At 46.0% G+C, this 17036-nt stretch overlaps 1 protein-coding gene and 1 non-coding gene across 2 annotated transcripts in view; both read right to left on the bottom strand.

Annotated features, from left to right (window-relative positions):
* Window positions 1–17036, bottom strand: part of LOC119179201 (fatty acid synthase) — a 124919-nt gene that overhangs the window by 79014 nt on the left and 28869 nt on the right. The window contains exons 4-10 of the mRNA XM_075869229.1: window positions 16620–16820; window positions 15894–16016; window positions 14257–14490; window positions 13344–13645; window positions 7526–7915; window positions 6341–6530; window positions 2447–2676 (exon numbers count right to left, since the gene is read on the bottom strand). Coding sequence (XP_075725344.1) covers window positions 2447–2676; window positions 6341–6530; window positions 7526–7915; window positions 13344–13645; window positions 14257–14490; window positions 15894–16016; window positions 16620–16820 — 1670 coding nt within the window. The remainder of the gene's footprint in view (window positions 1–2446; window positions 2677–6340; window positions 6531–7525; window positions 7916–13343; window positions 13646–14256; window positions 14491–15893; window positions 16017–16619; window positions 16821–17036) is intronic.
* TRNAT-CGU (transfer RNA threonine (anticodon CGU)) lies at window positions 9502–9574 on the bottom strand. The gene has a single exon. It is a non-coding gene; the product is annotated as a tRNA-Thr (tRNA).

A 17036-nucleotide genomic window follows, 5' to 3' on the forward strand; every position in this document is an offset into this window, starting at 1 on the left:
ATACGAAGGAGAGAAGTGACAACACAAGCGATGACTAACAAGTTTATGGTCAACACACATATAGTATAAGGAAAATGCAAAGACGCATAGTTACAGTTAGACAAGTAATCATAAGCACGCGTATTTGCATTTTCTTTAACTACACCTGTAATCATAACCACGTAGAGGAGCGTGTCTTTCTAGATCGAGGAATTCATGTAGGAGAAAGGGCCAATTTCTGGCAAGCAGGAAGGGAATACTAATCAGGGAACAGTGCGTGATGCGGTAAAAAAAATACATCATCTCCTGCTTAAGGTAACCATGTGTAGGTGCGAAGCAGGGGGCGCTGATGCTTACACTGGTGGTGACATTGATGCGGGCGCTCATCGCGGCGTTGCGAAGGAGAGAAACAAACCTGGGGAAGCAAAGCATGCAGTGATGAACGGCCGAATCATAATGGAAGATGCATTTCGCTGCTCATGAGTAGTGAGGGACAGAATACTCCGATTGGACACAGAGACCACCAGTCCGCTTTTATTAACGCACTCTGCGAATTTTCATAGTTCAACAACGCAGAGGAGAAATCTCTCACCAGCGCTACTTTGTAGGCCAAGATCCAGTGCCTATCGCTGAATACAGACACATGTGCTGTATGGCTCCCGGCTCTGTGTTCTGGCGTAGCCTAGCAGGCGGTTGCAGCTGGCCGCCGTCACCACGTGCTCTTTCCGATCATAGAGCGTTTGTATTCGGAGCTGTGTTATCTGTTTTGTCGGATGAGCTCTTTTTCCTCGGTGAAGAGGAATTCCTTCGGCACTGGTATTGCCCTTTTGTGTCGGTCTGTGACGAACTAGTTAAACTTGTCTTTCGACCGGCCTGGTATTGGTAGGTTGATGTATCGGTGCGTCGGCAGAAATGATTGCCAACATGTAAATACACGAAATGTACATATTCATGCTTTATTTGTGCCTTTTGTTTACGTTGCAGTATGCATATGTGTATCTGTCTGTTACGCATTTTTGTGTGGCTTTGTTTATGTGAAACATCGAATGTACATGTTCTTTCCACGTCATCTTACATCCATGTTCATGTAAATGAAGCCTGTTTTGTCATCACCGTTATTGCATGTCAAACAACAAAATGTTCTGTTGGAATGTTATTGACGTCTGTGACAATAAATTTTTCTGGACACAGCATTATTGGTGAGGAACAGGAGCCTTAACGAGTAAGTAGCCAGTTCATTTTCAAGAGTTTTCTCCCTGTGTGTGGTCAAATATTTCGAAGACACTTCCTTCTAAGCTAGATGCAACACTATAAAAATTGGTGAACAGTTGTGCAGCGCCAGAAGTGGGTTTTTTAAATCAAGAAACTCGCTAGCAGACGCTCCCTGCATCGGCGTTGCCAGGAGGAAGAGGGGAGAGCGTAGGATGGAAGAGAGGGTTAGGGTACGCGCATGCGCGATGGGGGTGTGAGCGCCGCCGAGAGAAGTGTCTAGAGGAGAGAGGGGGCAGTGATCTTAGGTTAGCAGAAGCTCCCTGTGTCGGCGTTGCGAGGCGAGAGATGGGCGAGCATGTAGAAAGGAGAGAGAACCGCAGCAGACGCACATGCGCAGTAAGGGTGGTCACGCCGCACACCGGATTGAGCTTGACCCTAAGCTGCTTCGCATCTTAAAAAAAATAGAGAAATAGTAGATCCAAGAAACACATTCCAAACTTCGCTTCGTCCTATTTTATCAATTGGGGAAGGACACTAAATTTTTCGTCTCGTTGTTTACATGCAATCTCTGAGTGCTGCAGGTAACCACTGGCTCCAACGCAATGGCTTCGAGCCCAGATATGGTGCTCTACGTGGGGGCGCTCAAGGAGACACTAAAGAGAGACAATCAATCTATTTAGATTGATAAACTGCGCACTGAAAACTCGAATGTCATTAATTTCGCCACCATAGGTTTAATAATAGAGGGAAGAATAGAGGTGAATGCTACTATTTTAAATTTTGCTCTGGAATTACCACCCTTGACGTCATCGGCTTCAATGTGTGTTGTGTATACAGTGGCTACATCACCGTAAGGAAATTTACCAAAACTTCGTATGTCAAGTTTATGGTCTTCAGAGGAAACTGTAGTTTATTTTTACTGATTAGGAACTAAACAGGATCTAGCAAAAACTGTCAAAATGCATGATGTTATGACGTTTTTTGAGGGAGTTGCAAGAGGTCGTCTCTGCTCGCGTTATTCTTTTGCGTTTTTTTTTGCTTACGAAGACTTTGCTCGTGGTGAAAATGACCATTTTGGAGTTTTGAAAGAGAAATTCACTAATGTCAGAAAAAATATTTTTCTGGTTAATGGGAGGAACGAACGAAGAAGTAAGAGAAAGAACAGGGTGAAGTTAGCCAGAGCCCCCTAGGTAGCGTCTCTGTGCGGTCCCTGTGACGGGAAGCAGCCCAGTTGGGGTAGTCCTACACAGCGTACCTTGGCCAGCACCTGCCTGAGTGGACGTGCGACGGCCTGCATTTGTGGACCGTGGAACGCCACTCCTTGGCTGTCTACCTCCCGGGCGAACACGTTGTCGGCCTTTAGCTCGGCGACAATCTCGGCCACGGCCTCAGCGGGACCGGACAAGGTGACGGAGTCCTCGGCATTGTGGCACGCAGGAATGACGCCGTCCCGGCAGCGCTTTTTAGCTTCCTCCCACGTGAGGCCTGCAGCAGGGACATGACAGTAGCACTAGTAGCTGTGTCAGATCTTCAAATGTACGACAGCACTAGTGAAGTGGTAGTTGCAGCAAGTTGTAGTATCACTACCTGTAGCCGTTACAGTAATAGTTGCAGTAGCAGGAGCAGCACTCAAAGCAAGCGTCGTAATGGTTCGCAGCGACAGTCGCATTTGTTTTGGCAGCCGCAATCCTAATAAAAGTGTAGCAGTGGTATTCGTAGGATTAGCAGTTGCGGAAGAAAGCACTTCGTATTCGGACATGCAATAGTAGTCACGCAGAAATAACATAATCCGCGGCCGCACTCGAAGTTGCGTGTGGGAGGGAGAGAAAGCCATGAAGGCTAATGCGTGTAGTGGTAGTAGTATGATCGCTAGCAATTGGAGGAAATATTTATTACAACGGTCGTAGTAGGAGTCGTTTTATTAGATGACTCTGTAATAAATATAGTCATGTAGTAATATCAGCAACAGCCTAGCATTAGATGTCGTAGATATATAAGTATGGTTATCTACAGCAGCAACTGTAGAAACAGTCACAGTAGCACTTGAGTTCTCCATCAGTTGGCAGTGCTAGCGGTAGTAATAGTAGAAGTAGTAGCAGCAGTAGTAGTAGTAGTAATAGTAGTAGTAATAGCAGTAGTAGTAGAAGTAAGAATTAGTAGTAGCAGTAGCAGTAGTAGTAATAGCAGTAGTAGTAGCAGTAAGAAGTACTAGTAGCAGTAGCAGTAGTAGTAATAGCCGTAGTAGTAGTAGAAGTAAGAAGCAGCAGCAGTAGTTGTAGTAGTAGCAGTAGTATAATATGTGCTGTAGTTGTAGTAGTAGTAGTAGTAGTAGTAGCAGTTGTTGTTGTTGTTGTTGTAGCAGCAGCAATGATACCTGACGTATTAGAGTTGTAGGAAAATAAGAAGGAAGGAACAAGCGGAAACACAAGTTGGTCAAAAGTTCTTGCACTGTTAGCAGCATGCATGTGTACGTGTGAGTGACGGGTGGAGAAGGCGTCAGGTGTTTATTGTAACAGTTGCGGGTGAAGTATCGGTAAAGGCAGCCAGGCAGTTCTGTTAGAGTCAACAAGGTGAACCGTGCGTTACAGCGCTCTCTGCTGTAAAGGACCACAGAGCCATTGATCGCAGTCGATGCCTATCCGCCAGCTCTTCAGCGGAATCACATAAGCCAGCGACAAAATTGACAAACTGCTTAGGGAACTCTTAATAACAGCCGCCTAGCTTCTCCCTTGTTCGCTAGTGAATTAGTCATTGATACGTGTGCCTCGACAGAGGCATCTTTTCGAAGAAGGCCGACAGCCAACCAACCAATGGAGGCCGCAGCTGCAGCTGTATTAAGAGAAGCAGTCTCATCAAGCTCACCAGGTTATTCGAATAACCTGCTCCATCTAATGTATGTCAGGCATAATAAACGACATTACATAAATGTGCACGCATTGAATGGTATCAAAGTTCCCGCGTGTTTATTGGTGCGAGCGTTTTCGAGCTACTTGACAGCTGCTCTGTATAACTGGGTAAGACGACTGTCCGTACAATTTCGCGCTCTTATTTGTGGTGTTCAAAAGAAAATCTGTTGCTTCTGCCAGAAAAAAAGAATCCCCGCGTGCACGTACGGAGTTTGCGCAAACCGAACACATGTGTGGAGTTTGTGAGCTCGTACGTCTAGGTACGAGTGTAAACGCACGAGATTTCTTAAAATGCACACACGAATGCGATTGGGCAGCGCGACGCAGCTTAGCTTCACCGATTAAGTCCGAAATGCCGCGTTACACGGGGCGTGGTCTTGTTCCAAGTGTGGAGCGCTTTAAAGGAGCCCAGAAACGCTTTTTTTAAGTAACCACGGAATGAATTCAGTGGAAATGCTTATTACCTCATGAGTTCAACGTCGCTAAATTTCACGAATCCGTCCAGTGCGAGTGGACTTACAAAGGTTTGTCGCATGCTGCAATTGCGTTCTCTCTTCTCTCGTCCCGACGAAAGCATTGGAACCTAAGCAGGGAGGGATGGCAGGGTCACAGAAAAACTTCACGCGCGCCTAGTGGCCTTGAGCACGTTTTTTTTCTTCGAATGCGCTGCTTTTTCGGTGTTATCGCGCGCGCACACGTGGACAAGTCGTGGCCTCCCGCGGCTAACACTTCTAGTACGCTCTACTACGGCGATCTCTGTAACGAGCGAGCGCGCCATGTTCAGATCAGCCAATGGCTGATAGATGGGTAATTCACGCGTGATTTTTGGGCACATTACGCCATTTGTAGAGAGAAGAGAAAGCAATTTTTAGTTGACTTTGATAATTTATTGTGAACTCCAGGCCGCGTGCTGTGTTATAATATTGGACTCGCGTGTTGTCGGGAGCCTCTGCTACCGATCGGCAGCGTTTTCTGACCATGCTCACAAAGTGTTGCAGGGCCCTTTAAGGGTGAGGTATGTCGTATGCGGACGTATGCTGTCTTCACTCGGTGTAATGAAGGCAGCATGGTGCCCGCACAAAACAGAAAAGTATAGAAGCACGCGGAAAAGAAAAGAATTACAAATAGAAAAATAGGAGTTAATACAGCGTGAAAGGCAGAAAAACGTGGAAAAGAGAACAAGACAGCAATATATAGAAGGATAGAAAGAGAAAACTGGAGAGAATCAAAGGAGGCTGCCCCGCTCCAGAATTCTTAGAAGCATGGCACCACTATCGCAAAGCTGCCAAAATTTTTAAGAGTGAAAAGTGAATGAAAACTTGAAGAGTACGTCACGCTTGAACACTCTGTCACACTAGGAGGCGAAAACCTACTGTTTACTTAGTAATCATTAAGTTATGCGATTGGGGACCACATTTTTTACAGTAATTATTTTTGAGGTTGTTTTTGGGCTCCAACGTTGCGATACACGAAACGACTATGAAATACATCGCGGTGGAGTGCTCCGGAAATTTATGCCACCTGGGTTTCTTTCCCAAGTTCAACCACACGGGACTCAACCGTTTTAGCCTCAACCGCAGGTGTGGCCGCTACGGCTGGGACTCGGTACTTGGACCTGCGGGTCAGTTATTGAGAACCACAATCGCTAGACCACCGTGACGGGCAGACTTTTTCCAAAACGGGGCAAGTCGCAGCGTGAGAGACACGCTCTAAATACATTTACATTTCCAGTCGATGGCATCAATCCTTGGGTGTACTTAGGTGCACGTTAAGGATCTCTGGGTGGCCGAAATGTCTAAAGGCGCTCCCTACGGTGTGCCACATCATCATGTCGTGGTTTTCGTACATTAGACTCCAATAATCAGCAAGACTCGCGCCTTTCATAAAACGGGATTGCCTGCCGCACACAGCATGAACAAAATATTGACATATGCGTTTGAGCTTTGGGTGTCAATACTAGAGGTTCACAATTCAAATATATCTGTTGGAGAATTTTCAGATTACGTATTTATGCATAAGCTGTGTGAATCTTGCATTCTGCTAACGTTACTCGTTGTTAAAAATGTTGTTCAACTTGCCAATTGCACCCATTATTGCAGTGGGTGGCACTGGTGCCACTGAAGGCTAGATCGTGGGCTGATCGTACCGAAACGTCTGAAGGAATGTCCACAGAAAGACTATGCGCCTTCAAAACAACCTGCCACAGTTTGGGAACGGACAGACAACCATGGCGTTACGCTTACCGACTGCAGCCATGGCCCCCTTGGGCAAGTTTTCCAGCTCTACGCAGCGACCTCGCCAGTAAGCGCACAACACGGTCTGCTCTGCAGTGAAGCCTTCGTCGGCATATGCGCAGGCGGTCTCGCCCACGGAGTGACCTACGATGCCATCCGGATGCACGCCAAGAGCACGAAGGGTGTCAACAAGCGCCACCTGCGAACGATAGAAGGCAGTACGATGATGATGATGGTGCTCCTGAAAAATTCACACCTATTCACTCAGGGCAAATGGTCAAGAGTTGGCCGCACCATATAGCAGAATCCTCATGTATCGAAACGCGACATTTTTATTTCAGTACGATGACTGCCGTGAGCACTCGACACAACCGTGACATGTCCCTGCTAGTCTGGCCAATATAGGTAATGCTGGCCATGATGTTAGTCTACGAGTAGTAATTAAGCCGATATGGCACAAATTGAACATGGTGGAAATGAAAGTGCGTGGTTTACGTAGTGCTAAATTTTCGCGTTGCAGTCCTCGAGCGCTTTTCATGTTGTTCACTTTGCCTCAGAGCAAATGGGAGGTGAACATTTTCGGCAGAGGTGCATCTGGCTCCGTTAGAAAAGCATTTGATTACATTGAAATACAGCTCGGCTAGAGAGTGACGTTTTTAATGTGGGAGCGGGTTCCAGAGTGTCACTGGTTCCAGTGTAACTGCAGTGTAGTAATTATGACATAAGGTTAAAAAAACAATGCGAAGATCACCATTTCTATCGGCGGTAACCAAATCCACAACCTTCGGATTAAGCATACGATGTTGTACCGACTGGGCTACGATGGTATACGGTTGGCACTTTACCGGCCAAATAAGTGGGCGTGGATGGGCAATTACGACGTGGATGAAATTACATGGTACCATTCGGTAGAGGCCTTTGTACTGTGCAGTGTCAAAGTGCGCTAAACAGCACCAGAGAGTTGAAATTTCCGTCATCATTCACTACGGCGTCTTTAGTAATTATATCGTGGTTTTGGGACACAAAGCTCGGGGTGTTACTGATGTTATTAGATGCTGCCGCTTTCTAGTCATGTGGGGCTGCCATGAACGTTGTTTTATTTCATAGATTAGCCTAAATATATTCACGCTGCACTTTCTCCTGAATCACCTCGCTTCACGCGTGAAACCATGTACAAGTGACAATCCGAAGCACCTGAACGGAGGTAATGGCGACGAACGGCTGTGCCATGCAGTCATACTGCGGGGCGTCGCTGGTCAACAGGCGAACGAGGTCGATGCCGAATCGCTCGAACACCAGCTCGTGCGACTTTCGTACGGACCGGGCGAACACTTCGAATTGCATCATCTGGCGGGCCATGCCGTTCCACTGGCATCCCATGCCGGTGAAGACAAACCACAAGGGCCGCTTCTCGAACGGGGTCTGCTCGGCGAATTTCACGACGTCCTTGCCGGAGCCGTCGACAGGGACCACGGCGAAGCCTCGGTAGCGGAACTGGTGCGTGCTTGGCTGGCCCACCCGGTTCAGGAGGGCGTACGCCGAATCCGGGTACGGCCCTTCTTCTTCCACCCGGTTCAGAGTGCGCTGCGCAAGGAGAGGATGAGTTGAGGCATAAGAATCGAACGCCCGACTTGCCTCAGAAGAAGAGCCTAACGGTGGCCCTAAGCAATGTATAGATACAGACTGAAAGGAAAGGACGCTAGTAATTCTTCGAGCGGCAGACTGTACTCTGTTTCACCACTTTGTTTCAGCGCTACCAAAGCTATACGGCATAGAGTGGTTACGGGGTGTAAGAAAACCACACGCTCACGCAGCGGAACGTAGTCCTGCTTTGGCGGAATGAAAAGAGAGAGAGAGAGAGAGAGAGAGAGAGAGAGAGAGAGAGAGAGAGAAGGAGCGTTGGAGCGGGACACACGAAGAAACGCGTCGACGGAGAAACAGACATACGAGAGCCACGAACAGCGTTGGAGAGAAACAGCCACAAAGTGAAGTTATGTACCAGCATGAGATTTTACAAATCATCAGCTGAGCAACAAATGCACGCTTCTTCAAGTTCTCGGCTAGTTGCTTGTTTAATTGCTTTACTCGATTTTTAAGTCAATTAACCAGCCGTAATAATTATAATTTGTTAAGCAGACGCCGTGAATACGGTGGGCAGATGACATGGTGCGAATTAATACATGTGAAGGGGTTAAGCGCCCTTCCTGTTGGCTGAGTGGCCTGCAGCCTCCACAGTTCTGAAGAGAACTTGTGAAACAGAGTACAGGCTACGCTGAGAAAAGGGACAATGAAAAAGAACATGGAAGAGACGCTACACGAAAAAAAAAACAAAAGAAAAACAATAAAGGTGCACTTTATTGCGACGCTGTTTAAAGTCAGTCGCAAAGCCCGGTTGCCAATGAAATGCGCAACAAGCTTTCAGTGCCTCCTGTGCTGAAGCATTGACTCAACCAGTGTCTCAGAGGTCTTGTTTTTGACAAAAGGTGACCGATAAAAAAAAAATGGCCAGCCTGCACCAGTGTTGCAAGGCTGCACTAACAGAGGAGCCAATGGCCCACCTAGCATATACCTCGGCTTCTAAATGCTTGACTAGGTCGTTCCTAGGTTAGGCTTATCATTGCAAGGCTTGGCTATGTAAGCCTACGGAAGGAAGTGACACCGTAACAACGCGAAATGAATGAATAATTAGTATGCTATTCACTACTATGGTCATACTGCAGCATACTGAATAAGAAATTAATAACGAGTATTGTCTCAATGCACAATTCTAGTTAACAAATTTTCATTAGTGGGTTAGTAGTGAGCAAATTCATAGTTAGCTATACTCCAATTAGCATGATGTCAGTTATAAACTGGCGAATCTCCATGCCCTCCAGTTAATCCTCTTCCTCCTGCTCTCAATCAGCAAGTTCTCTCTCTCTCTCTCTCACACACACACACACACACACATATATATATATATATATATATATATATATATATATATATATATATATATATATATATAAGGGAAAGAAGTGTATACCTAAGGGCTCGTTTTTCCGTGTTTTAACACAATATTAATGAGATATAACAGACAGTAATGCCAAGGAATGTACAGGGGAAGTTATTAGAACCAATGGAATGTAAATAAGAAGAAAGAAGAAAGAAAAGTGGATGAAAAAATTACCAACTGTGAGCAGGAATCGAACCTACGACCTTCGAATTACGCGTTCGATGCTCTAACCACTGAGCTATCACAGCGGCCCTCCCTCCATCCACTTTTTTGGGTTTATCTGTGAATTTAGAAGTAGGAGCGACAGTCAGCGCCATCTATAAGCCAAACAACGAGTGTGAAAACACTCTTATGCGCATGTTTGGCGTCACGTAGCACGTGAACTTATTATGAGCGGGCAGCTGATTAATTGTCCCTCTTATACAACCTAAACACACCAAGTCTGCCAGTACGAGACCCTCGTTCAATGAAATAAGGGAAAGAAGTGTATACCTAAGGGCTCGTTTTTCCGTGTTTTAACACAATATTAATGAGATATAACAGACAGTAATGCCAAGGAATGTACAGGGGAAGTTATTAGAACCAATGGAATGTAAATAAGAAGAAAGAAGAAAGAAAAGTGGATGAAAAAATTACCAACTGTGAGCAGGAATCGAACCTACGACCTTCGAATTACGCGTTCGATGCTATATATATATATATATATATATATATATATATATATATATATATATATATATATATATATATATATATATATATATATATATATATATATATATATATATATATATATATATATATAATATATATATATATCCTAATTATCAATGTGTCAAAGATTCTGCCTAATAATCTTATTGATCAATGTGTTGAAACCATGAAGAAGAAGAAGGATAGAGGTCGCGCCGGCCGAGAAACGCGTTTGAAGATTTAGGCCGATCATGACAATGATAGCTTTTAAATGGGATCATTTCTTTGCGTACGTACTGCAAGCATTTTTGGCGTTTAACTGCGTATCTATCTATCTGTTCAGCCGCTTACGTCAGCAGTTGGGTGTTCTCGTGATCACCTCCTTAACGTGGCGCGAACCAAAATTAGTATGGGAGGATAAAATGGTTTGATGAACGTGGTGCGCTCGACAAGACATGGAGAATGTCACAATCCCGTCATGTACGTCATCAAACACATCATACCCGCGGGCGGGTATGTGTCACTGGTATGTGCGAATGTGCCGCAGGTGATTGACATCTACTCAGGAACGGCGAAAACACGCATGACCAAATTTAACACGTGAACCATAAGAAAAACCTGACATCGGCAGCGTTGACACGACGAATGCAAAGAATAATTGCCAGGGTGCCAGCAGGAATTGAACCCAAGCATTCTGCGGGGTAATCATTCTACCACAGAGCCACGCCAACTCTTGGAACTACAGCTAAAATAGACCCTATAATGTTCCTAAAACGTCAGACGTGGTTGCAGCGCTGGCTATTCAATCTTATAAATATTACATATGTGCCCCTATGATAGAGCCGCCATGTCGTTTTAACGTCCATTGTAGTTTGGTGCAATGCGCAGAAGAGGATTTATGTAGCAATGTCCAGGGCTAGCATCCTCGCAAGCACCGGCGCTTCATATCAGCTTTTCGCTTCTGGTAATGCTAATACTCATGTTCATGTTGGCACCATAGCGAAGATCTTGTTATATAAACATTTGCAACTGTTCAACATATGACTGTGCGTGCAACATTTAGAATAATTTCATAGCGTGTCACTGAATAATTGAGGACAACGCAGCGAGCAATGGAAAGGAAAATGGTAGATGTAACCTTAAGAGACAAGAAGAGAGCAGAGTGGATTAGGGAACAAACCGGGATTAAGTATATTAAAGTTGAAATCAAGAAGAGGAAATGGACATGGGCCGGGAATGTAGCGCGTAGACAGCACAGTCGCTGGTCATTAAGGGTAACTAATTGGATTACCAGAGAAGGCAAGTGAATTAGGGGGAGACAGAAGGTTAGGTGGGCAGATCAGATTAAGAAGTTTGCAGGCATAAAGTGGCAGCAGCAAGCACAGAACCGGGTTAACTGGCGGAACATGGGAGAGGCCTTTGTCCTGCAGTGGACGTAGTCAGGCTGATGATGATGATGATCACGAAAAAAATTACTACGTGGTTGCCTCCTCTCTGCATGCTTAGCATAACGTCCATTCGCAAGGTGCGTAGGACCCGCCAAAACTTTCGTTCCCTCTGGATGGCCTAACCTCCTGTTAAAAAATTACGAATAGGCTGTGTCGCCCAACTTGCACTGTTGCATATACAGATGTGTTCTAAAATGACTGACCCGTCGTCCACAACAGCACTTTGGTGCCTACGAAGATGGTGCCGGAACATCAAGTACTGTATTGCTCAAGAAGGAAATAGAGTGTCAAAAGAGAAATGCAGTGAACCTAGGATGAGCGCTGTGAGGAAGAAACTGATAGATGAACCAGTGGCGTGTATTGCACGGGCACACACGAAGCGCTCGCTCGTTATGGCGTAAAAGTAGTGCAAAAACAGAGACAAGAAAGCGAACACGACAAACTCTCTTTTTGTCCTCATCTTTTTTTTTGTGCTGTGTTCTTTTATGCCATAACGAATCAGGACGAACTCGCTCGCCTCTCCATTTTGAAGTGCTCACTGACAGAGCTTGCGCCCTTGCTGCCAGTGTTTGCAAAGATGCAGGCATTACCAGAGGCCTACTGTGGCTGTCATGCATAGAGACATTATACACGTGCCCGCCATAACGGCGTCGCGATGATCCCTCTAACTGTGTTTAAGAATCAAGATTGTTTTTTTTTTCCCAACATCATAGTTGGAGGCCACCCAAAGCGAAAAGCGATGAAATGCAGCTTGTTGGTGCCTGGCGGCTCATGCACAAGCGAGCGTACGCAAGCACATTTAGGCTAAGTAATCGTATACGGGTGCTCCATTAGCAAAACGGAGCACGCGAGCTGTGGCCAAGCTTCGCAAGAATAGGGAGCAACAGGTGGTCATGTAGGCTCCCTATGCTAAAGTGAATGCCAGCGCGCTCCATCGGAGAAGTGGTTCTTTATTTTCAAACGCGAATGGGCCAGAAGGTGGTACCATCATTTCCGTATAAAGATCCACTCCCGTGATGGAGCGCACTAGCATTCAATTTCGCGTAGCTTGGCCACCGCTCACGCACTTTAAATTTAGTTTTTGAGCACAGTAAACAGTAGTTGTCTAGTCTTTATAGTTTGGTCCCGTGTGTCCCCCTTCCTCCACGTCTGTGTACGTTGTAGCCTTTCATGTTGTCGTGCCATTAGTTCAAAAAGCCATTCTCGAATATCTACAGTAGATTAGAAAGGGAGGACACAAAGAATTTTTAAACGTAAGACGCACATATATGTATTTATTTATTTATTCAGGTATTCTAAAAGACCAAGGGCATTTAATAGGGGGAGGGTATTAGTATTCACACATAAAATCAACACAAGCACCAAAGTAATAATAGGTTTGAAACACTGAATATCATCGTGCGAAAAAATACAAAACATTGAAGTGTAATTAGAAAAAGTACGTCAAAATTTAATTATAAGGACAACCTGCACTAAAAGGAAAACAAGAACGACGAGGCTGAACATTTTTCGCCAACACAGTAGTCAAGTGACCGAGCTATACAGTGAGCCAGAAAAACTACGATGCGCACATGTAGTACATCTGAGGCAGTTGTACAGGGTTGCTCAAACACAAAGATGAAGATACTCTACACATGTGCGTGCAAACAAGGTGACTCGACTGCGGTATCCGCATCTATGCGACTGAAGGGCGCTTCCTAATTGTCGTTAACTGCCGCGTGCTAGAGCTGTCAGCCAATGAAAGAAGATGCTTTGCAACCTCGTGGACCAATTGTATACCTTACGAGGTCTTCTTGTTGTTGATGCGCAGGAAAAGTACGCAGGGCACCGGTAGCGCATACATCTTCGCCGCAAAAGTATTTGAAACGAATCTTACCTCGATGGAATCTTGATTTCTCCCTGCCACGAGAACGAGTCGGGGCAGCTCGGGCTTCTCGCGCGGCAGGGTGTCCACGTGCGGCGAAGGGTTCGCCTCCAGGATGGCGTGCATGTTGGCACCGCCGAAGCCGAACGAGCTGACGCCCACCAGGTTTCCGGGCAGCGGAGTCGTCTTGTCGACCACTTCGATGGTGCCGTCGTGCAGGGACGGGATGTTGGGACTGGCCTCCCTGAAGTGCAGGTTGGCCGGGATGACTCCGGTCTCCAAGGTAAGGATGGCCTTGGCCATCGAGCAAACACCTGGGGACAGGAATAGGATATGACCGAAAAACGTCCGTGAATATTTAATTGATACGTGGGGTCTATCTCAAAACCACCATATGATTATGAGAGACGCCGTAGTGGAGGACTCCGGAAATTTTGACCACCTGGAGTTCTTTAACATGCACCCAAATCTGAGCACACGGGCCTACAACATTACCACCTCCATCGGAAATGCAGCCGCCGCAGCCGGGATTCGATTCCGCGACCTGTGGGTCAGCAGCCGAGTACCTTAGCCACTAGACCACCGCGGCGGGGCTCCGTGAATATTTAATACGCGGGGCGAGAGAGATGTCTTAAAATGCTGGAAGACGTTTTCAGTGAACTATTTTTACTTAGGAAATAAATACCCACCAACTAGCCTTTTTGGAGGCATATAAGTACTTTAAAATGCCAACGTTATAGGGTAAACATTCCCATCATGTACAATCGGTTGATCCAAGTAAGCAAAAAAAAAAAAAGAACTCAAAATTTACTACGCTGGCTTCTAAGGTGTGGCGTTAAATATCAATGCTATGGAATAGCGCCCGCGCAGAACGAAGAAGTGACGTTCGTGACAACAGCAGTTCTTGAGGACAACTTCGGCTCACCTGAGGCGCCCTCGGCATGTCCCATATTGCTCTTCACGGAGCCTATCTTGAGGGGTTGCTCCCGGCCAGGTCCGCAGAATACGCTGCTGATCGCTTCCAACTCCTGCGGATCACCAGCCTTGGTACCCGTGCCATGCGCCTCCACGTATCCGACTTTTTGTGGATCGACTTTGGCTTCAGTGTACACCTCGCGGAGAAGCTGCTTTTGCACCTCGGCTGACGGGAAGGTGATTCCTGCAAGCAAGTCGAAGAAGTCGTGTTCCAGTTCAGGCGGTTCAGGTGCAAGTCTTTGCCTGAGCGCGCAGAACCTTGATCTCCACACAGAAGAAGGGGACGTTGTTTGAAGGGCTCGATTTCTTCGTTAAATTTAACCAATCAAACCAACAGAAAGTTGAGCGAGGCAAACCATAAGGGCATTAATTAATGTTTTTAACTAATCCGCCGTGATGCTGTCGTGATTACGGTTCTTGGTTGTGGACCCCTAAGTTGCGGGTTTGATGGAAACAAAATGGCGGGTGTGTACCTTGCGATGTCTGCAGTGCAAGTTGAAGAACAGAAGTTGGCCGAATTTCCGGAGCCCTCAATTACGGTGTCACTCACAACCATATAGCGATATTAGAACGTAAAACCCCAGTTAATGTTATTTTTTAACATTATAGTAACGAATAATACATAAATAGAGACAAACAAAGTGGTAGATAAAGGAACTTTTATGGTGGTAGGATCATAACCACAAACGTTCAAATTTCGCGTTCCGATGCTCAACCAATTGAGCTCTGATGTATAGGTCAACTTCGTCGCTCACTTTTTGGGTATTTGATTGCGTTCAATTTTCGAAAGGCAGTGATTGTGGGATCCTGTTGTGTCCTGGCGTGTGGCTCGTGAACGTTCTACAAGGTGGTTATTGACCAGTAAATACGGGGCATATCGCCGAAAGTATCAAATTTGAGAGTTTTTTTTTCAAATAGGACACGTCGTCGACCCTTATGTTAACCGGGTCTTTTGCTTCATACAGGGTCTAAAAATATTCTTGCGAGACAGTGGTATCATTCACATACAGTCATATGCTCACCTGATTTACTTAAAGCATGCTCCGTACTATTAATTTTTGTACATTGAATATCGGTCCTTGCCCTGTGCATGTCACGTCATGTTTAGTCGACCATAGCATAGACTATTTTACCTGAGCCATATGGGCGGCGCCATCTTGGGCAGTTAAGACAATGTTTTTTTGTCTTGGTAGATGGCGATGAGAAATATTTAGGTATCGAAACATCGCATGCACGAACTGATCCACTGCGCGCGTGTGCGTCTATCGTGGCGCTGTTTGTTTAGTTGTTAAAGATGCAAAACACAGAAGATAACAACCCAACGTGGCGGCACTGGAAGGCCTCCGCAAAACTGTCTATAGGCGGGCCATAAAGCAGGCTCATGCAGAATACACTAAATATTTACAGCCCCGACCTCAATAGAGCTATTAGACTGAGTGACTGACGGACTGGATGCATCATCGAGGTGATATGAATTCGGCATGAACAGCGTATAAAATAATTGCACGGGCCCTGTATAAGTGCACGCGAATGTGAGCGTCTCAGACGCAGCTGTGAAAATTACACCTCGCACATGATGTCGCCTACCTTCGGTCTTGTAGCCATCCGTGTTGGTCTTGACGTTGATCAGCTTGGCATAGATGCGACGAGCCTCCGAAGCACGTTGGATGAAGAAGACGCCAACGGTTTCACTTCGCACGTAACCGTTGCCTGCGTTTACGCAAATGTGTGTGAGTTTGGCCAAGCTTTGCGATCCAACAAGATGCGATGCGACTGACCGACGTCAAAGCTTTCTGTCTTTTTATGCTCGGAATGAACATAATCAGAAAATATTGCAGATGTGTCTTGAGCTTACAAGCAAATATTTTATGCAAAAGCACACACAAAAAACAGAAAGGAATAATTGCAGAATCACGAGATAGAGAGTGCTCGATACTTTTCTATTAATAGTTGAAATTTATGCAAAAAAGAGCACATTATCTTCATTTCTTGTTTTTCAATGAAGTAACGAATGCCTTGGAAGTATGTTGAGTGAATTTTCGCAGCAAGGAAGTAACAGCGCGAACACGCAACCGCAAGGCGGACGACATGGACACACAAGCGCTGACTGCCACCTCTGGAGTTGTCACTGAGCGCTTATGAGTCCGTGTCGTCTCCCTTGTGGTTGTGTGTTCGCATTTGTGTGTAGCAGTTTTGCTACTTCCTTGCATAGCAGCGAACCAACTCGCCCCAAGAGAAGTATTGATGAGTGATCTTTACACATTTACACAGTACGTCGTATACCTCACGCCCCGTGGCCAAAATGAAACCCACCTTCCGAGTCAAACACCTTGCACTTGCCGTCTGGAGACAGCATGCCCAAGCGGCTGAAGTTGAGCGACGCAGCTGGCTTGAGGGTCAGCATGCTTCCACCAACGATGGCTGCCTCGCACTGGCCGGAGCGAAGTGCGAGCATGGCCTGGCTGAGGCCCGTCATCGTAGACGAGCACGCAGTGTCGACGGTGAAGCTCGGGCCTGTCGGCAAAGTAGTTAAACAATATAATTACAGTGCTACTGGAAATCTCCATTATATACAGAAAAGTACCATGAAACGCCCTTGCGAAGATGGTTGCTCAGTGAAGCAGTAGATGTGTTAAGCCCATCAGAGGGCAAACTAGTGAAACACCGATCCCCTAATGGGCGCCTGACGCCTTTTGTCTTCAAAGCAGTAGTTCAGCGGGAGACGGACGC

This window comes from Rhipicephalus microplus, chromosome 7, assembly GCF_043290135.1.
Source record: "Rhipicephalus microplus isolate Deutch F79 chromosome 7, USDA_Rmic, whole genome shotgun sequence".
NCBI lineage: Eukaryota > Metazoa > Arthropoda > Arachnida > Ixodida > Ixodidae > Rhipicephalus > Rhipicephalus microplus.